The sequence below is a fragment of the Chiloscyllium plagiosum genome, chromosome 11 (assembly GCF_004010195.1).
Source record: "Chiloscyllium plagiosum isolate BGI_BamShark_2017 chromosome 11, ASM401019v2, whole genome shotgun sequence".
NCBI classification, from domain to species: domain Eukaryota; kingdom Metazoa; phylum Chordata; class Chondrichthyes; order Orectolobiformes; family Hemiscylliidae; genus Chiloscyllium; species Chiloscyllium plagiosum.
This window is the reverse complement of record NC_057720.1, coordinates 24,150,800-24,172,749: the sequence shown is the minus strand read 5'-3', so window position 1 is coordinate 24,172,749 and position 21,950 is coordinate 24,150,800. Positions and strand designations below refer to the sequence as shown.

Here is a 21,950-nt window from a genome sequence, read left to right as displayed (position 1 = left end):
ACTCTATGCTACTTTCTCCCCACCCCCACCCTCCTCCAGCTTATCTCTCCACGCTTCAGGCTCTCTGCCTTTATGCCTGATGAAGGGATTTTGCCCGAAACGTCGATTTCGCTGTGCTGTGCTCTTCCAGCGCCACTAATTCAGAATCTGGTTTCCAGCATCTGCAGTCATTGTTTTTACCAAATCCAACCCTGTCAATTATCACCCCAGCAGTCTACTCTCAATCATCAGTAAAGGCATCATCAGCATTGCTATCAAGCAGCACCTGCTTAGCAATGATCTTCTCAGTGACGCCCAGTTTGGGTTCCATCAGGGCCATTCAGTTCCTGGTCTCATTACAGCCTTCATTCAAATATGGACAAAATAGCTGATTCCCAGAGGTGAGGTGCAAGTGACAGTCCTTGACATTAAGGCAACATTTGACCAAGTGTGGCATTGAGGAGCCCTAGCAAAACTGGAATCAATGAGTATCCAGGGGCAAACTCTCCACTGGTTAGAACCATACCTGGCAGATAGGAAGATGGCCACAGCTATTGGAGGTATCTCGGTTCCAGGACATCTCTGCAGGAGTTTCTAAAGGTTGTGTCCAAGATTCAACCATCTTAAGTCGCTTTATCAATGACTTTCCCTGCATCATTAGGTCAGGGTGGGGATGCTTGCGAATGATTGCACAGTATTCAGCACTATTTGTGACTCCTCAGGTACTGGAGCAGTCCATGTTCAAATGCAACAATATCCAGCCTTGGGCTGACACGTGGCAGTATCATTGCACCACATCATTACCAGGTGATGACAATCTCCAATAAGAGACAATCTAAACACTGCCCCTTGATATCCAATGGCTGTGAACCCACTTTCAATATCCTAGGATTATCATTAACCAGAAACCTAACTGGACCTGCTATAAGAGCAGATCAGAGGCTAGGAATACTGTGATGAGTAACTCACCTCCTGACTACTGTCTACAAGGCACAAGTCAGGAGTGCGATGGAATTGTGGGTGGCACGGTGGCACAGTGGTTAGCACTGCTGCCTCAAAGCGCCGGAGACCCGGGTTCAATTCCCGCCTCAGGCGACTGACTGTGTGGAGTTTGCACGTTCTCTCCGTGTCTTGCGTGGGTTTCCTCTGGGTGCTCCGGTTTCCTCCCACAGTCCAAATGTGCAGGTCAGGTGAATTGGCCATGCTAAATTGCCCGTAGTGTTAGGTAAGGGGTAAATGTAGGGGTATGGGTGGGTTGCGCTTCGGCGGGTCGGTGTGGACTTGTTGGGCCGAAGGGCCTGTTTCCACATTGTAATGTAATCTAAAATCTAATACTCCCCACTTGCCTGAATGGGTGCAGTGCCAACAACATTCAAGAAGCACCATCAATCGACGGCATCCAGGATAAAGCATCCCGCTCAATTGGCACTACATCTACAAGCATCAACTTCCTCCAACACTAATGCTCAGTAGCAGCAGTGTGTACTATCTATAAGATGCACCACAGAAATTCACCAAAGATCCTCAGACACCACCTTCCAAACCCATGACCATTTCTATCCATAAGGACAAGGGCAGCAGATGCATGGGAACATTACCACATGCAAGTTCCCCTCCAAATCACTTACCATCCTGACTTGGAAATATATTGCCTTCCTTCACTGTGGGTGGGTCAAAGTCCTGGAATTCCCTCCCTAAAGGCATTGTGGATCAGCCGACAGCACAAGAGCTGCAGCACTTTAAGAAGGCAGCTCACCACCATCTTCTCAAGGAAAACTAGGGATAGGCAATAAATGTTGGTCAGCCAGCAATGCTCCATTTCCCATGAGTGAATTTTTTTAAGAATCAGTAAATATTGGGACCGATGAATAAAACTTGGACAGAAGGTAGATTTTAAGGAATGCCTTAACACAGAATAGAAAGTTTGAAGAGTTGTGAAGGGAATCTAAAACTTGGAGGCTCACAAGCAGAAGAACGGGCCACCACTGGATGCGGAAGAGCAACAGACTACAATTTGAAGAATACATTTATCTTAGAAGGACATAGGGCAGGGGGATTGCATAAAAATAATTAGGCGATGGATCTATGGAGAGATTTAAAACAAGGATGAAAATTTTAAAATTGAGCCAGTGTAGGCAATTGAGCACAGAGGTGATAGGTGAAAGGGAGTTGCTGTGAGTTAGGACACAAACAACACAATTTTCAAAACCTCATGTTTCTGGACAGTGGGGAGTTAGAGGTTAATAAGCAGTGCATTGTGAAAATCGAGGCTTGAAGGCACGGATGTGAACTTTGGCAGCGGAAGACAGTTGCTGGCCTTGTCAGCGATATCTGCATCTCATGAACGAATGAAAAAAATAAGCTAAAGCAGTTTACAGTCAGAAATATTGGAGATGAAACTTACTGCCTTAATGATGGCATAGAGGGTAAAATCACTACAGTCTTACTAGGCCATAGGGCTACTCTGTCAATAAGAGACAGTGATGGTGGTTTAACCTGAGGGTCACCACATCTCAAGCATGGGAAAAGCTTGAGAAGGAGAATCCTTCACGGTAACCTCAGCTGGTATGTGAATTCAACCCATGCTGTTGGTGTTACTTGGTATTGCAAACCACCCGTCCAGCCAACTGAGTTAATGTGGTGAAGATGTGAATGATGAGTAGGCTGTCCTTGATTTATTGGTTTCGAGCAATTGCCAGCCCTTTGACTTGAATGAAACTGTACAGTCTTCCTGCCCTTGTGTCTATGCTAAGCCGGTAGTAAAATGAGCCTGGTGTTATAGGCTGAGGAAGGAATGTGCATAAAGGCAGAGTAATGAAAGGCAGGGATGCTGTGAGTATCCAGAAGCATCCTGTAAGTGGATTGGAGGTATGCCGTGTGGATTCTTAGAAGCTAGCATGTGTTGAATGTCCATGCCCATGGATGTGTGTGTTCACTGCTGTATTGATACAATGGTTTTAAGAGGTGTATTTTGTTCTGGGCTTTTTTATGAAGGGAGATTGAGACAGATGTGAAAAGTGGTCTGTTCCAAGCCAATAAAGCAAACAGCTGTGAGGTTTTGAACTTTTTGTTAAAGTTGGAACAATGGAAGCAGCATGAATGGATGGGGTCAACCTCCCATAGAACCAAGATTTTAGTTTAACTTTCAGTAGCTGTTGGGGTTTGGAAGCTGCTTATACATTTCTCCCTGCTGCAGCAAAATGCTTGAGTTCTCTCTCTCTCTCTCAGAATTTTCTCTTATTGTTCTTTCCTCTTGAACTGGTGAATTGCACCTGAGACAATAAAATTTATGAATTTGCCTTTGGTAAGGGTGTGTTTATGGGATGTTACTATATTGGAACTGTTGCTGTTTAGTAGTTAAATAATCTATTATTCTGTTAAGTTTTCCAATAGTGTTGAGTTATTCCAATTCTTCTTTTTGTTGTTTGTTTTTTCACTATTGTGTAAGAATAAAGTGTGTTTTGCTTCAAGCCTGGCAGTTTGACCAATCAAATTGCATCCGGAACATAATGCCTTATACTGAAGAAATATTGGTGTCTAAGCTATCTTTTTATTACATTTTAAGGGTGTTTGGTCTGCTTCATACAATGCCCATGCAGTGTGCCTTGAGATGCTGCTGCCTGGCGTCCAATCTGGATGTCATTCAGAACAAGTAGCGAGCTGAATCTGGCAGGTTCTTGCTCTAGTTTCCTAAATAAGATTTCCCAAATTTGTTTGGTAAGGTCGGACTCTGAATTAACAACATCTTTAATGATGAATAAATTATATCAATTGGCATCTTGCTGCTGCACAGTGAGAATCTCACTGCTCTGCTTTTGAAAAGCATATAAGATTGAACAAAATGATTTTGAAATTAGGATAGGCATTTACCATTTTTCAGTGCTGTTGCAAAGGACAGTGTGAATCTTTGGTGGAGGTACAGGTTTATCAAACACGTTAAGGGTGTAGATTTGCTCGCTGAGCTGTAGGTTTGATATCCAGACGTTTCATTACCTGGTGGCCTCCAAGTGAAGCAAAGCTGTTGTCTCCTGCTTTCTATTTATATGTTTGTCCTGGATGGGGTTCCTGGGGTTTGTGGTGATGTCATTTCCTGTTCGTTTTCTGAGGGGTTAATAGATGGTATCTAGATCTATGTGTTTGTTTATGGCGTTGTGGTTGGAGTCCACTAGCTTCATGATGTTTTCGTTGGTAATGTGATTGATGGTTATTGGGGTGTGTGTGATGGTCTCTTCTAAAAGTGTGGTAAGTGTTTCCTTTGCCAGGTCGATGTTGATGGAGGTGAACAGTGCTTTTACGTCGAATTAGATCATTGTTTTGTCTTCCTCGGAATCCTAGTAGCACACAAACCCACCAACACTCTCAAACAAAAACTAACAAACTTAAAAGACCCAGTACAACCCATGGACAAAACCAACGCCATCTACAAAATTCCATGCAAGGACTGCCACAAATACGACGTAGGACAAACAGGAAGAAAGTTAGCCACCAGGATACACGAACACCAGCTAGCCACAAAAAGACACGACCCTCTCTCCCTCGTAGCTCTACACACGGATGAAAAAACCCACCAATTTGACTGGGACAACACATCTATCCTGGGACAGGCTAAGCAAAGACATGCCAGAGAATTCCTAGAGGCCTGGCACTCCAACCACAACGCCATAAGCAAACACATAGATCTAGAAACCGTCTATCAACCCCTCAGAAAACGAACAGGAAATGACATCACCACAAACCCCAGGAACCCCATCTAGGACAAACATATAAATAGAAAGCAGGAGACAACAGCTTTGCTTCACTTGGAGATTGCCACTGATGATGTTACCTAGCCAGGCAATGAAACATCTGGATATCAAACCTACAGCTCAGCGAGCAAACCTACACCCTAAACCTCAACCTGAGCTACAAACCTTCACAAACCTTGCAAAAAATTATCAAACACGTTTTTGGAGCAATATATTGATCCTATTACCTTCAAATGAAGAGCTGAGAATATTGCTACTGAGCCAACGCCAACACCTAGATGTTGAGTGTTATTTTTTAACTTTGTTTAAATTAACTTTAACTATGAGTTTCCTAATTATCTATAACCATGTAAAGATGATTGTTTGCTTGTTGTTAGAATTAAACTCTAGGAAACTAACTGAGTTCAGCATACGTTAAACCAGTTCTTTTTTGACTCCACAGTAGAATGGGACTGTGTATTCCTGGTATCCTCACTGTACTTAGCATCATTTTGGAACCCCTGGTAGCCTATGGAAATGGTCAGGTGACTGTTGCTTGTGACACGATGACTCCAAAACATGGAAGCTTTCCTCAGAAATCAGCGAGCCCTGCTGTTATTACTGTGGACAAAGATGTGTTCAGCTCAAAGGATCAAGTAAAAGGTACAGATATTTTTAAGTCAAAAATGTCTTGTCAAATTTTATATTGCAGTTGTTTTTGTAACAATATTGTAAATTCATTTGATCAGTGTTAAGACAAAATGTGCCTCAGTACAGATTATTCAGTATCATATTCAATGATATTTGAATGCTCCTGTTATTAGTAGTTTTCTATTATATGAGTAACTTGCCAGACCATTTCCTGAATTGCACAACTGGCTGAGCAGTGGTCAGTTAAGAGGCCACCTCAATGAAGATTGCCATTATCTTGCTCCCTGTCCATGGGTTTAGGACTTGCATATAGCCCTGATGGAGGGAATGTCCCCTAAGAAAATCCTGAACATTATTTCCCACTGTATTTCCCACTTACTTTGCTTGACACCATTTGAATAGCTGGCGTAACTTTCAGTGTGACAGGCCTATTTCCAGGTCTTTGGTAAGACTGTTTTTTGCCTCATCTTGATGAGGAGGCCTGGAATAACTATACAAGTAATTTTTTTCCTCTGTTTTTAATGAGGAGATGTCCCACTGCCACCCCAGAATGCAATGATAGAGGCTGCTGACATGTTAAACATTTTATTCTGTACTCTGACGATGTTTTCCTTTGGTTTCAGTTACACTCACTGTGAGACAGTCTGGAACTTCATTCCAAGGATTTTTCATACAAGCAAGAGATGCTGCTGATCTGAATGGCGGTCCTGTTGGAACCTTTACTCTTATTGACAAAAACTCGCAGCTCCTGACGTGTGGAGGTGTAAAGGTGTGTAACTGCTTGTAAATTCCAAACAAATCACAGAAATCCTTCGAAATCAATTTACACCATTGGTCGGATAAGCTGCTACTGTCATAATTTTAAATTTACAAAAGAGATACTCAGAGCAGGGGAAAAACAAATAGTTAGAGGTGATAATTGTGACATAATGTAGATTTCCTTAACTGGATAAGCTAAATTGGCCTAAAGGCTTTTATTATCCAAACCTTTTCATGATTTTTGCATAATTTTAATGATTTGCATTCTATCAACGTAGTACTGGATTTATGTCACAGCTTTTAACATAACATTAATTTGCATCAGTCATACATCGTAATTTAATGGATCATTTGAACATTAGCCAAAGTACGCAGTAAGTAAAAAAGCAAAGTATTTGTTGTATGGAATTAGCTTGTACTGGACATTGCCCTCTTGCTTCTCTCTCACAGGACTCTGCGGTCAGCCACACCAGCTCATCAGGAAAACACACAATTGTGGTGCTGTGGAACCCACCTGCAACAAAACCAGATCATATCCAGTTCCTGTAAGCATTGGAGTGCTTTCAACAAATGACATTCACTAGATTAAAGTTTTTTTTATGATAACTTAAGATAACTTTCTATTTTGAATATTCAATGCCAGTTTAAGGTTCAAAGTGCAAGTTAGTATGAGTGTGAGTACAACATAAATTAATGTACATGAGGGACTATTGTGTTTCCCAGATTGTCACATTTTACTATGCAATGAATTATTTATATCCAATATTATTTTTAACCACTAATGACACTCGTATACATTCTTTCTGTTGTAAGTGTGTTCAGAAATAGATATGAATAGGTCTTGGTACCAAGAACTGTTTATTGAACCAATATGGAAGGAGCAGGGAACTATCCCCCCATGACCATTCACATCCAATGCCATGTGACCTGATGTCACCACTGATGGTGTCATCAACTTTCCTATTGGTAGCTGGTGCCTTCCCTTCTTCATGAATCAGAACAGAACTTTGTTGGAAAGTGGTAAAAATGAGCTAAAAATGTTAAAAACAGAACAGATTCTGAAATTCAATATTTTGGGAACCATTAATTGTATTTTCAGTCTATAAGCCAAACAAAGTTCAATAACCTTTAATGGTGTTCTCTTCTATTGCAAGTACAGGGGCTAATGAGTTAGTATATTGCAACAAAGAACAAAAAAACGTTAGTTGGTTAACCATATTTACTGCTTACCTTAAATGCAGTATTTTATGTTACAGTGGATTTTCATCTGCTGACAGCTTGGATGGTGATCAGACTTGGTGGATATTTGCTCATGAGATGCAGGCCTTGCTGCCTGGGCCAGCATTTATTGTCTATTCCTAGTTGCACTTGAGAAAGGATGGTGGTCAGCCGCCTTCTTGAACTTCTGCAATCCCTGTTCTGTAGGTAGACGCAGCACCCGAGGAGCAGGAAAATCGACGTTTCAGCAGGAGAATGAAGGGCTTTTGCCCAAAACGTCGATTTTCCTGCTCCTCGGATGCTGCTTGACCTGCTGTGCTTTTCCAGCACCACTCTAATGTAGACTCTGGTTTCCAACATCTGCAGTCCTTGTTTTTACCTCCCTCCAGTGCCAGTACATCATTAGGTAAGGGGACTAGAACTGTTCACAGAATTTTAGCTGTGGTGTGGTCAGTGCGTTATATGCTTTTAGCAAGACTTCAAGAAAGATTAGCATGGGAGATTGATGCCCCCCCAACCCCTGTCCCTGCGAAATGTTAAGTATTCCTCTTGATTTCTGACTGAACAATGATTAAAACAAAACTAAATTTAACCTAATCTTTCTTCATGTTAGGGTGACGGTGGTTCAGAAATTCAACATTTACTGGGTGAAATTACGTGGTCCAGTGATTTCTCAACTAAATGCCCCCCCTTTCTCAGTACAGGCCACAACAGAGGCTCATCCAGATCTACCAGTTACCTCCAAATTGACTAAATCAGTAAGTGCCTTTCAAATAGATGCAAGATAATATATTTGATTTAAAGACAGCATGGGGAGATGAAACAGGATGTTTTTAAATAATTTTAATGCATGTTTTATATAGAGATGTGGCAGATTTTATGAATTTGTGATGGAATTAAGTCTTGTTTTATGAAAATTGCTCCTGTGCCTTTCTGCATTATAATAATATTTGACATTGAGTTCTAGACTTTGGATGGGTTATTGTGCAGACCTTTCTTGGTATTTCTTAACATCAGCCTAGAGTTGTCAATGCAGCACAAATTCAGAAAAAAATCAGCCTGACAGAACTGAGATCACCATTGCACAGAAGATTAATACATATACTTATTGAAACCTAGTTTTAGATGCCTAATTTCAAATAAAAAATACTTGTTTTATAGGAAAGCTCAAGATGGAATTGCCATCAAATATAATCTCAGGTCAACAGTTTTAGACCACAATTTCTGCCTGAGACACTTGAACGGGTAAAGGTGGGGTGGGTGGTTAGAGGTGAACTTTGCTTACCTTGTGGAAAACCCTGAAGTTTATTTGGAGCGTTATTTTATGCGCTCCTAATATTATCTCTCTGTGGTTAATACAATATCAATATTAAATGGCTCCATGATCTCTTCAATGGAAAGTAAAATCAAGCGTCACATATTTCCATTATGGCATCTGATTTTGTTCAATTCCTGAGAAGCGTGCCAGGTCAAAGTTGCCTGCAGTTTTATTTTGTGCCCCTCTTTTCATTTAAAAGTGGTTTGTTTTTTATTGGATGCTGTGATGGTAGGTGACAGTATGTGACTTGTAAACATTCAGATCAATGTGGAAACTGGGTTTCACTGGTTTTGAGACTTCTTATGTTGAAGTATGGTACTTGAGTAGCATAATACCATTCCAACATAAATTCTTGCATGACATCAGGTAGTACCAAATCAGAACCAAATAAATTATGAGAAAGGGTGAGACGCTTACTAAAACAATTTCAAATAAAACCTTTTGAGAGAGCATTTCCCTGGCATTCTCCTAGTCTCCTCCTGAATTTTATTGGATATCTGAACGAACAGATGTTTTAAACTATTTACATTTCAAGTTCCAGGCCACCTTTATGATATTATCACTTCACTAAACCTGGTGTATGTATGGAATTGCTTTAAAATTCTTTCCACAATGCTAAGCTTCAGCCTCTTAAATCAATGAGGAAATGTCACACTTCAATTCACCAATGATCCATTTTTTCATCTTCTATTTCCAGTTCAACGTGACAGAATGTGGCAGTAAAAAATTCTGTTTGCGGAATCCCCCTGGATGTGACCCTGAGATGGATCGATTGTGCTTTTTCCTCTCATTTGCAATGCAAAACACTTCAGTGCTGTTTGAGTTGAGTGGACCTTCAAATGGATACATTTCTTTTGCTCTGTCAGATGACAACTGGATGGTCAGTATCGGAGCAGATTAAAAATCTCCTTGTATAGAATGAAGTCAGTTGACAATACTTAAAGTGGTTATGTTATTTCAGAACAACAGTTCAACCATTTGATATCTTTTTCCTAATCTTCCCCCTAGTTGGAAACCTTCTGTCAAGTCGAGAGTTGTCAGCACTAGTGCTAACTGGTATCTGTAGCTCTTGAGATTTCAGTGTCTTGAGAATGTGGGTGAGAATGTTTATTGAAGACAATGTCTGTTTAGTTTAGTAAATGTGTAGGAGGTTCAGGGGCAGTTTGAAAACCAGGTTTAAAGCTGTCATGTAATGCTGCCTTTTCAAGGGATCTCACAGCAACTTTCGCTGCAGTCAGTTTGAGTCCCAGTTTCAGGATTATACTGCAAATCTGGTATTGCTGTGAAATTTAATCATTAGGCCTTGGAATATATCCAAAAGGAAATTCTAAGAACCATCTGCATTCAAGTGATGGGTATAAGAAATCCAATTTAAAAAAAGTTTAAATGCTTATTGAAATAAATAATTTATTAGCAGATGGATAAGGACATGAATGAGGCCAAAGATTTATTAACTTGTGGGATATTTTACTTATTGTCACATATTCAATTAGAAAGATATCTCATAATAGAAATCAAGGTGGTGATTTTGAGATCTTCTGGCAATTGGAATTTTTTTTAAAAGTCATTCATTCACGGGATGAAGGCATCACTGGCTCAGCCAGTATTTATTGCCCATCTCTAATTGCCCAGAGGGTGGTTAAGCGTCAACCACATTGCAGTGGGTCTTGAGTCAGGTGTAGGCCAGACTAGGAAGGGATGGCATTTTCCTTCCCAAAAGGACATGAATGAACCAGATTGGGTCTTTTCCCTAATCAACAATGATTTCACAGTCATCATCAGACTCTTAATTACAGAATTTTTATTGAATGCAAATTCCAGCATCTGCCTTGGCAGGGTTTGAATCTGGGGTCCCCAGAACATTACCTGGGGTCTCTAGATTGATAGTCTAGCAATAATGCCACTCGGCCATCACCTCCCCTCCAATGTGCAAATGGTGAAATCATTATTGCCTGATTCTTATTGATAGCAGGGCTGTTTCTATTTTCCCTTCGACCTTCTGCTAGGTAGCCAAAGTGTACACCTAAGCCTCAGAGTAGAACCATTTAACATGTAAAGCAAAGTCCTAGGGCTTACGTGGGATTGACTTTCAATTTTAGGATCATAATGGGTAAAGTGTGCACTGAATACACACTGTCTCATATGGGCTGGTCTGCTGCTAATGGGGAGTCCACAGGGAAATTATATTTCATTTTGTGTCTTTGGAAAGAACTGTCAGGCTCCTCTGGCTTCCAAATAAAGAAACACAAGCAGTTGCCACACTGTTCCCAAGAACTGGGCAAAGCAACAGTGATGAGATTTTCTGGATTCCTGAAAAACATTTGGAGTATTCCAGCGCTTCTGGTATCCCTCCAAAATTTACCTTTTGACTTGTCTTTGACTTGACCTCTGGCTGATGGAAGATGAATTGCATACTGGCTGTCCTACGTTAGGACTGATCAGAGGTTGCATGGCCAGGGCATGTTTGTAATGGTGCAATAGGTCATTCCCACCAAGATTAGGCTAAAAGCTTGGAATTCTGTGATGATCACCCCACTTTCTGACTCCTAAAATCTGTCCAACATCCACAAGGCACTGTCCACTTGACTGGATGGGTGTAGATCTGACATTCAAGAGGTTTGATACCATCCCCAATAAACCAACATATCTGTTTGACAACTTGTCCATCATCTTCAATATTCACTCACTCCACCACTGATGCATTGTGGCAGCAGTGTGTACCATCTGCAAGATACATTGCAGCATTTTTCAAATCCCTAATTGTGCCAGCTATGAATGATAAGGGCAGAGATGCCAAGAAGCACCAGCATTTTCAACATCCCTCAGGGCCACACACCATGTGATTTTCAATTATACAATCATTACTTCCAGCACAACATCACTATTGCCAAACATAACTTCCCCTACCTCCACTATCAGTATTCCACAGGGACTGATTCCTCCATGACACTCTGGTGCAATTCTCCCTCACTTCTAATACTTCCTCAACTCCTCATGACACCTTCCCAAAGAAATCACGAAAAAGTAACACTTGCCCTTTCACCTCCTCCACCCTCACTATCCAAGGATTCAAAGATGCCTTTCAGTGTTTTATTTGTATTTCTTTCAATCCAGTTCACTGTTTTCACTGCTCACATTGTGACCTCCTTTATATTGGTAAAACAAAAGTACAGATATGTGATCGTTTTGTGAAACACCTCCACTCTGTCTGTAGGAATGACCCCAACCTTCCAGTTGCTTGCTATTTGAAGAAACCAACTTGTTCCCATGCTAGGAGTTCCATCCTGGGTCTGCTACAGGTTTCAATGAAACCCATTGAATGCTGGAAAAATAACTTCTCATTTTACATTTAGGTACATCTTGAGAACACAACACTGAGTTCAACAAATTCAGAGCATGACCTCGAACCTCCATTTTGATCAAAAGTTCCTGACCCTGGCAATGTCTTGTTTGTGTGGCCATGTCTTGTTTGTGTCATGTCAGTTTTACCTTTAGGAAATTGGACCTACTTTCACCTTTGCACGGATTTGCAACAATTTACATCTCTCCTTTACTACCATTACTACTCCCTTTGTCTTTTTCACTAGGCGCCTTCACCAGCTTTTCCACTCATTCCTCCTTCCTTTTTGTCAACAGCATGAAACAATATTTACTAGCTCCTTCCATTCCTAAAGAAAGATCATGTTGGACTCAAAATGTTAATTCGGTTGTTCTCTATTGATGCAGCCAGTCCTACTGAGTTCCTCTTTTTTTTGAGGAAATCTCCTCAAGATTTTGTTTTTATCTGTAATATATTTGTTGGCGGTAGAACCTTATATCATACTGTTAATGAAAAGTAAACAATGTTATCAAATCAGTATGCATAAATCAGACGGAACATTGATATAGTGGGACTTGGTTATTTGCAGGTGTGATTTATATTTACTTAGTAATCTTCTGTTACCAGGGTAATGATGACATGTATTTGTGTATTATAAATGATCAAAGCATACAGATAAATCCAGCTCATTCCACTGGCCGTTCACATCCAATATTGAACACACAGGTAGGTACAAAAATGCTATGTTTTCTCAATACATTTATAATTAATCTGTTTAGCTGTTTGAATACAACTGTTGTGGAAGGTTTCTGTTCATGTTTTGGAGATGAACAGAGACTTCTTTCAATTGGATTCAGTACCAAGATATTTTAGATCAGAAAGTGTAGGTAAGGATTCTCACAATAACTCTATCTCCATTGCTTCTGTTCCAAAAAGATGATCTTCCAAATAGATGCTTCTGATATATATTCCTTTTATTTCAACTGAGGATACTCCCCCACCCAACCCTCTATACTTTTCAGGACCCTCAAAAAGTCTGGTCCATTTCACTCTCTCTCCCTCTGCTTCCAGAATAATAATAGGGTTCTGTTTTTCCCAACCGTGCATTATGCTAGCACCTGTCTTCAGCAGATCTTCCTCTGCCAGTTCTGCCGCCTGCAACATGATGCCTCTTCCCTCTCCTTTCAGCATGTCTATGAGAACATTCCCTTCACGGTACTTTCGTTCACTCTTCAGTTTGCTCCAACATTCCACTGCCCTTCCTATGGCACCTTTCCATGCAAACACAAGAGTTGCAACACCTTCTTCCTTTTGTATCATCCAAGGCTCCAACACTCCTTGCAGATGAAAACGCGATTTACTTATTCTTCTTTCCATTTCGTAAACTCTGTTTGCTGTTCGAGATATGATAGCCTCTGGAGAAATCGAGCACTGGTAATTGCAGAACATTTCCCCTCAGTTCATGAGTGTGACATTTTTTTCCAGTCTCCTGTCTTTTTAATTCACCACCTTTCCTCCACTCTGGCATTTCTGTCTTCAGATTCATGGTTGATTGAGCTCAATGGGCCATATACATACAGCATCACAGTGTTAATGCAGACACCAAAAATACTGAGGTAGCTGCAAGAGGAGTTGCCAGCAATTTCTTCAGTTCCTGTCTGGAACAATACAGGACAAATGACATTTCAGGCAACCAGTGAACAGGACATATGGCAACAAGGAAGATTACATGAAGATCCTATAAAATACATTGGCCACCCTGAGCTCAATACTAGGAGGAGATGGGTTGCTGCTTTTAATTGTGATGTTTAGTAGACATAGGATAATAGCAGCCTAAAAATGGCTTTGGTCACTGGTATCCTGGAAGGGTCCTTTACTTGGGTGGCCTGTTCTCTGTATGTCAGCCTGGTGATAAAAAGAACTTTCTCCCACCAATCTGTTAGGTGGTACCAAGAAAATTGGGAGGAAAGAAAGCTCAGAAATGAAAATGTATCCAAGTTTACAGAATTTGAGGTGAAAAGCGGGGGGTGGATATGAACGTAGATTGTATTATATTTTCTGTTTTGATGCCGAAATGAGCCAGGCTAACCAGGTCCATTCGAGTGCTTAAGCTTCCTATAATTCTATAGACATATTCTGTTTTTTTTTTTACCAATCAAAACTGGGGACTGTTCATTTAATTATTAATATCTGACAGGTAAACAGAAATAAGACATTACTTAGTGAGTTCACCAAAATAATGAAGGCATGGATTACATTTACATCAACTAGTTACTTAACTTGAGCACTAAAGGATTATGTTATATTTATAAGAGTCCAGAAAGGCTTGGGTTGGGAAACTGTTATTTCCAATGCTTGTAGATTCGTTGGTTTAGGATCAATTGGCATCTTTAAAAGGAGCATAACTGATTGTGAAGGAGAGAGGAGAAAGTGAGGTCTGCAGACGCTGGAGATCAAAGCTGAAACTTTATTGCTGGAACAGCACAGCAGGTCAGGCAGCATCTAGGGAACAGAAGATTCGACGTTTCGGGCACATGCCCTTCTTCAGGAAGGAGAGACAAAAGGTTATGAAAATATTTCATAGAAAGATTTGAGGCAAGATGTAATTCATCTTTGGGCAGCAGTCTGTTTTACATTCAGCCTGGTTTCCATTTCCATTGAAGTCAGTGTCCCTCAGACTGGCATTTGAGAGTAGATGAAAGATGGAAAGATATAAAATGACTAAACCGGCATTCTCCATTGAGTGAACCTTATGGGAAGGAAAGGAGCAAACACAGCCTTTTCTCTCTAAATTTTCATGTGATTGTATGGGTATCTTTCTTATTGTAGGCAAAAGTGAGGACTGCAAATGCTGGAGATTAGATTTGAGAATGTGGTGCTGGAGAAGCACAGCAGATCAGGCAGCATCCAAGGAGCAGGAAAATCGACGTTTTGGGCAAAAGCCCTTCATCAGGAATGATGATGGGCTTTTACCTGAAACGTCGATTTTCCTGCCCCTCCGATGCTGCCTGACCTGCTGTGCTTTTCGAACACCACACTCTCTACTTTCCTATTGTGCTAAGTAATGGTGACAGATTTGAAATTGTGAAAGTAAATAAATTATTGCAGGTTCCCATTCATGATATGTCCTGGAGTTTAGAAGATGGGGTGACACAGTGTTCATTCAGAAGAAACATTCGGCTCCCTGAATACAGTGAACGCTTTGACCTGGACAGAAAATATTATGTTTTCCTAGCAGAAGGGAGAGCTGACAATGGTGAGTTTGATACTATTTACCAGGGTAAATTAAACACCTCGGTCCTGTATGTAGTGATGAGAAATGATTATGACATTAGTCGGGTATTATGTATAGCTGGGACTAAATGGCTTTCGAAGTGTTTCAAAGCAAAAATGCCCAATGGCTGATAAGTAACCATGCTACATGCATAGACAGGTCTGGTGAAGTCAGCTGGCCATGACAGACCTCAGGATTCATCCAAACGTTTGCTGCTGTTATCACTATGTTCCTAAAATCACTGTGATCATAAAACCACAAGATATTGGAGCAGCATTAGGCCATTTGGCCCATTGGGTCTGTTCTGCCATTCGATCATGGCTGATATGTTTCTCAATCCCATTTTCTTACCTTCTCCCTGTAACTCTTGAACTCCTTCCCACTTCAAAAATCTATCTGGCTCTGTCCTAAATGCCCTCAATGACTTGGCCTCCACAGCCCTCTATGGCAATGAGTTCCACAGATTTGCCATCCTCTGGCTAAACAAATACCTCCTCATCTTCGTTCCAAAGGGTTGTTCCTTCACGCTGAGGTTGTGCCCTCAGGTCCTCATCTCTCCTACCAGTTGAAACATCTTCTCCATGACCACTCTATCCAGGTCCCTTAGTATTCTGTAAGTTTAAATCAGATAACCCCTGTTATCCTTCTAAATTCCATCAAGTACGGACCCAGAGTCCTCATCCATGCCTCATATGACAAGCTCTTCATCCTGGGATCATTCTTAACCCTCCTCATAACACCATTCAATGGCAAAACATCCTTCCTTAGATATGGGGCCCAAAGCTGCTCACAATATTCCACATGGGGTCTGACCAGAGCATTATACAGCATGAGCAGTACATTTCTGTTTTTGTATTCTAACCCTCTTGAAATTAATGCAAACATTGCATTTGCCTTCCTAACTGCCAACTGAACCTACATGTCGACCTTAAGAGAATCCTGGACAAGGACTCCCAAGTTCCTTTCAGAAGTCTGAAACTTTTTTTCCATTTAGAAAATAGTCTATGCCTCTATTCTTCCGAATAAAATGCATAACCTTACACTTTCCCACATTGTATTCTATCTGCCACTTCTTTGCCCCTCTCCTAGCCTGTCCAAGTCCTTCTGCAGCTGCCTCCCCATCTTCAACACACTACTTGTCCCTCCCCCTATCTTTGTGTCATTTGCAAACTTAGTAACAATACGCTCGGTTCCTTTGTCTAGGTCATTAATGTATAATGTGAATAGCTTTGGTCTCAACATGGACCCTGTAGAATTCTTCTAGTAACCAGCTGCTATACTAAAAAGACCTCTTTTTACTTACTCTTGGAGTTCTGCTAGCCAGCTAATCCTGCATCCATGCCAGTACCTTGCATCTAACACAATGGCCTCTGGTCTTAATTGTAGCCTTCTGTGCGGCACCTTATAAAGCCTTTCTGGAAATCCAAATAGATCAAGTTCACTGCCTCTGGTTTATCTAAATTGCTTGTTGACTCCTCAAAGAATTATAATAGATTTGTCGGGTATGACCTTCCCTTGATGAAGCTGTGCTGACCCAGCCCCATTTCCCCAAGAGCCCTGTAAACTCATCCTTAATAATGACTCCAAAATCTTACAAGCAACCAAGATCAGGCTAACAACCAATAGTCTCCCTACTTAAAAATAGCATTACATTCAGCATTTTCTAATCCCCTGGGACTCTCCCTAACACCAGTGATTCCTCTCAAACTGCAGGGTGAATTCTATCATATTATGGTCACTGCCCCCAACGGGTTCCTTCACCTTAAGCTTCCTAATCAAGTCTGCCTCATTACACATCTCAAAATCCAAAATTGTCTGTTCCCTAATGGGCTCCACCACAAGCTGCTCCAAAAATGACATCTCGTAGACATTCCACAAATTCCCTTTCTTGAGATCTGCTACCAACCTGATTTTCCCACTCCACCTACATATTGAAGTCCCCCATGATATTGTAATAGTGCCTTTCTTATATGCCTTTTCTATCTCCTGATTAATTTTCATCCCCACATCCTACAGCTTGGAGGCCTGTACATAAATCCCATCAGGGTCTTTTTTTCCTTTGCGGTTCCTCAACTCTACCTCACACAGATTCTGTGGCTCCTATTCTACATCACTGAGTCAGAGAGTCAGAAAATTATACAGCACAGAAACAGACCCTTCAGTGCAACTCATCCACGCTGACCAGACATCCCAATTTGACCTAGTTCCCATTTGCCAGCATTTGGCCCATATCCTTCTAAACCCTTCCTACTCATGCACCCAGCCAGATGCCTTTTAAATGTTGTAATTGCACCAGCCTCCACCACTTCCTCGGGCAGCTCGTTCCATACACGCACCACTCCCTGCGTGAAAAAGTTACCTCTCAGGCCCTTTTTAAATCTTTCCTCTCTCACCTTACTAATAAGGCAACCTGCTCCCACTGCCCATTTGCCTGTCCTTTCAATACAATATGTATCCTTGTAGATTTAGTTGCCAACCCTGATCTCCTTGTAGCCACGTCTCTGTGATGTTCACAACATCATACCTGCCAATTTCAGTTTGTGCCACAAGCTTATTTAATTTATTTCATATATTGTGCACATTTCAGTACAATGCTCTTAGTCCCACCCACTTCTCTTATTTACTATTTCCTGACCCTTTCCAAACTGTCTGCCTGGTTACTTGTTCTAGAATTCCCTCTGTTGAGTCCTACCTGCCTTAACTTTTTCCATAATTTTCCATGCAAAGTGCAGGTTGCAGCACAATGACATACTCATGCTTAACAGATAAATATGCAACAAATAGGTAGTGTGCTGATCTGCCTCTGGTAGTTACACTGCACAACAATGCTGTGCTTCTGATATGCACATTTGTTGCTCCACTTCACGGTGATGTTCACAATGTAGATCGCCAAGGTAGATAGGAAATCAGGTCAGAATTCTGACTTGTGTGCACACTAAAGCCCAATCATGTGAGATCATTCCCAGATAGTATGAGTCTTGAACAGCTTAAAATTCATCACAGAGAGGTATTAAATGTAGAAAACTATAGAGAAAATGAAGCTAATTTGTTGATTATCTATTCTCAACTGATTTTCCAAATATGTACAATCCCTAAAGCGAGTTGCACAATTACTTTCCCTTGGCACGGTGACACTTTACTCTCTTCAGAAGAACTCTTCCACTCATTCAATTTCAAAAGTACATAGAGGTCCTCTCAAAATCCCAGTTCATAAAACACCCATTATCTCTCTTCCAACTGCCCCAATTCACAGAAGGCATTTGGTCTGCTTTTCTTTATTGGTTGGAGTATTGAGTACAGGGGTTGGGAGGTCATGTTGTGGCTATACAGAGCATTTGTTAGGCCACGTTTTGGAATATTGCATGAAATTCTGGTCTCCTTCCTATCGGAAAGATGTTGTGAAACTTGAAAGGGTTCAGAAAAGATTTACAAGGATGTTGCCGGGGTTGGAGGATTTGAGCTGTAGGGAGAGGCTGAACAGGCTGGGGCTGTTTCCCCAGGAACAGGAGGCGGAACAGGCTGGGGCTGTTATCCCAGGAACATTGGAGGCTGAGAGGTGACCTTATATAAAATCATGAGGGGGATGGATAGGATAAATAGGCAAAGTCTTTTCCCTGGGGTGGAGGAGTCCAGAACTAGAGGGCATAGGTTTAGGGTGAGAGGGGAAAGATATAAAAGAGAACTAAGGGGCAACTTTTTCACACAGAGGATTGTGCATGCATGGAATGAGTTGCCAGGGGAAGTAGTGGAGGCTGGTACAATTACAGCATTTAAAAGGCATTTGAATGGGTATATGAATAGGAAGGGTTTGGAGGGATCTGGGCTGGGTGCTGGCAAATGGGACTAGATTAGATTAGGATATCTGGACGAGTTGGATCGAAGGGTCTGTTTCCATGCTGAACATCTCTATCACTCTATGACTCTAAGTTTTCATCATACCTCCTCCAACCAAAATCCTACCCCCTCCCCAGCAGTTACTAGAAATATTTTCAGCTGTTTTCCCTACTCATAATACAGAAAAAAAATAAAATATAAATTAAACTGAAATAAATTAATTGTGACCAACACTTTGTCACTGGCTATGACAGTATTTATTGCTTACCCTTCCTTCCTCTTGAGAAGGTGTGAACTGTGGGTAAGGAAAGGATTTATTGTGGGGGAAAAAAAATGAAAACTGGCTGTAATATCCTTCACATTTTAACATTCTGCCAGAATTTACTGTGCCATCTGTCAGAAATGGTAAATAACTGCAAGTGAGCGATTGCAGAACTGTTATCATCCATGATTTATACTCCAGTATTATGCAGAGCCTTCAGATAAGGAAATGGGAATGAAATTTTAATAGAAACACAGCATCTGTCCTTGATTTGAAAAAGTAAGATAAAAGTACCATTTCACTGACATAGCCAGTGTGCTGCACTTGCTCGATTTAGGTTCTAACATATGTCCACAAGCTGAGCATTGCCTTGGAGCTAATGGGCCCAATACTCTTAATAAAATGGTAAAACTATCATCGTGTACAGTTCCTGGTGTGCAACATGACAGGGACATCTATCTGAAATATGGCCTGTTAGGTGTGATCAATTATAAACTATTGCCCAATTTTATTGCCTGTTCTGAATGTTTGTGAAGCTGTGTTGAATTTGCTAGTGAGAGATATTCTTGGAATTCTGAGGATTATGAAGAAATCCCCCTTCCCTTGTGATTTATCTATGCATGTTATTGCTTTCCATTTCTTGTCCTGAAAGTACTCGAGCAAATTATGGTTTCACAGGTTCAAGTGCCCATTCCTCATGGTCCAAACATCCTGTCCTCATCTGATGGTCACACCTACACTTTTTATTAGGGTGCCACTCATGGGATGTGAATTGAGAGTCGAAATCTGATTGCCCACTCCTCTTTCCCTCTTACACTGCCATACTCTATTACACTGAGACCAGTTATGGTTCCTCATAAGATTTAGTGGCTAAGATCAAATAACTCATTGCAAGATTGATATAGGAAGCATCCGAGTTTGAATGGCTTAGATCTACACACAGTAGTTACTGACTCATCAATGAGAAAACAGTTCTATAATTATTTTGTTGCTGTTGATCCAACTATTAGTAATTTTGTTTTATTAAAGGAAGAATTCATAAACATCACCAACACCCACTGATCACACATGGGAAGGTTGACTTTGATGGATCACCTCGTGAACTTACAGGCTCTAGGTCTCCCTTGTACATTAAAGTTCATGGTAAGTGACTTGTACCAAAATGATCAATGTAAGCTGTATTTTCGTCTCTCATTTGCAGTGAAAATTGGGTTGTCAAACACTGAATTTTGCCTTTTATTACATGCAATACAATTTTCCTTGGCTTCTATGGCCCTATACCATTTTTGTGTGGCCTTTTTACATGTATATGCCTCTTCGGAGATTGGGGTATAGATTATCAGAACCAAAAGAAAATTTATTTCTTGTTGCATACCACTTTCATGCATAGATGTGCATTTTTGTACCTTTAAAAAAAACCATGTGTCCTCATTCAAAGGTGACCACTTTTGTCAGGTTAAGGGCTTTGGGAGTGTTCTGGTGGGGTGAGCCCTCTGCTACTGAAAAGAATAAACAGGTTGAAGAATAAAAACATTTAATTCACCTCACGATAACGGGTCACTGAAGCATTTATGACACTGGAGTTATGCCCTTCAAGGTTCTGATTAACAGGCCCCAGATGAGTCTTATAGAGTGAGTTCTGCCTGCTTCAACAGAATGTTTCCAGGTCATTTTCAGAGAACCTGAGAGATGATCTCACCTGAAACCCCTGCAAGTGAGCTTTCTCTTTACAGATTCTACCAGGCCTGCTGAGATTTTCCAGCAATTTCTGTTTTTTATTTCTGATTCCCAGGATCCACAGTTTTTTGTTTGTCTGAAGTGAGCTATCCTGGAATAGGAGACGAGAACATAAGAACAAAGGAACAGAAGTTGGCCATTTAGTCCATTAAGCACAGTCCACCAATCAATGATATCAGGACTGATCTTCTACTTCAACACCAAATTCCTGCACAATCCTTTGATTTTATGCCAAGTAGAAATGTATCAATCTCCGTTTTGAACATATCTAACAACTGAATCTCAACAGCCTTCTGGCACAGACAGTTCCAAAGATTCAGCAACCTCTGAAGGAATTCCTCCTTATCTCAGTTCTAAATGTCCTGGTTTTTATTCTGAGGCTGTATATCCTGGTTTTTGCCCCCTCCCCGCAACTACCCTTGCTGCCAAATCCAGGGAAATTCCTTCCTGCATGTCCCTTGTCAATTCCTGTAAGAATTTTGAGGGCTTGAATGAGATCACCCTTCATTCCTCTAAACATCAGAGAATGTAGACCGACACTATTTCAGCATCCATCCTTCCAACCCATTGGTTTTCGGTGAACCTTCATTGTACTGCCTTTAAATTTTGTATATTTTTCCGGAGGTAAGGAGACCAAAACTCCAAAAGTGGTCTCACTAGTATTCTCTTTAAGTATAGTGAGATAACTTTGTTTCTATTCTCAAATCCTCTTGTAATAAAGGCATTTTTTTTTTCTTTTGTGACTACAAGAACAGGTCAGAGGCTAGGAATATTGGGACAAATAATTCATCTCCTGATTCCCCAAAGCCTGTCCATTGCCTGGATGAGTGCAGCCCCAACAACACTCAAGAAATTTAACAGCATCCAGGATAAAG

The 21,950-nt window shown here is 40.9% G+C and overlaps 1 protein-coding gene across 4 annotated transcripts in view; it reads left to right on the top strand.

Annotated features, from left to right (window-relative positions):
* The window catches only part of frrs1b (ferric-chelate reductase 1b), a 59,722-nt gene that overhangs the window by 12,961 nt on the left and 24,811 nt on the right, over window positions 1–21,950 (top strand). For 2 of the 4 annotated variants that reach the window (XM_043698891.1, XM_043698889.1), the window contains exons 2-9: window positions 5,167–5,366; window positions 5,978–6,123; window positions 6,564–6,658; window positions 7,945–8,089; window positions 9,347–9,529; window positions 12,596–12,694; window positions 15,077–15,224; window positions 20,368–20,481. In XM_043698891.1, the coding sequence (XP_043554826.1) occupies window positions 5,171–5,366; window positions 5,978–6,123; window positions 6,564–6,658; window positions 7,945–8,089; window positions 9,347–9,529; window positions 12,596–12,694; window positions 15,077–15,224; window positions 20,368–20,481 (1,126 nt within the window). In that variant the 5' untranslated portion in view covers window positions 5,167–5,170. The remainder of the gene's footprint in view (window positions 1–5,166; window positions 5,367–5,977; window positions 6,124–6,563; window positions 6,659–7,944; window positions 8,090–9,346; window positions 9,530–12,595; window positions 12,695–15,076; window positions 15,225–20,367; window positions 20,482–21,950) is intronic. The other 2 variants (XM_043698890.1, XM_043698892.1) reach the window with 2 other exon arrangements.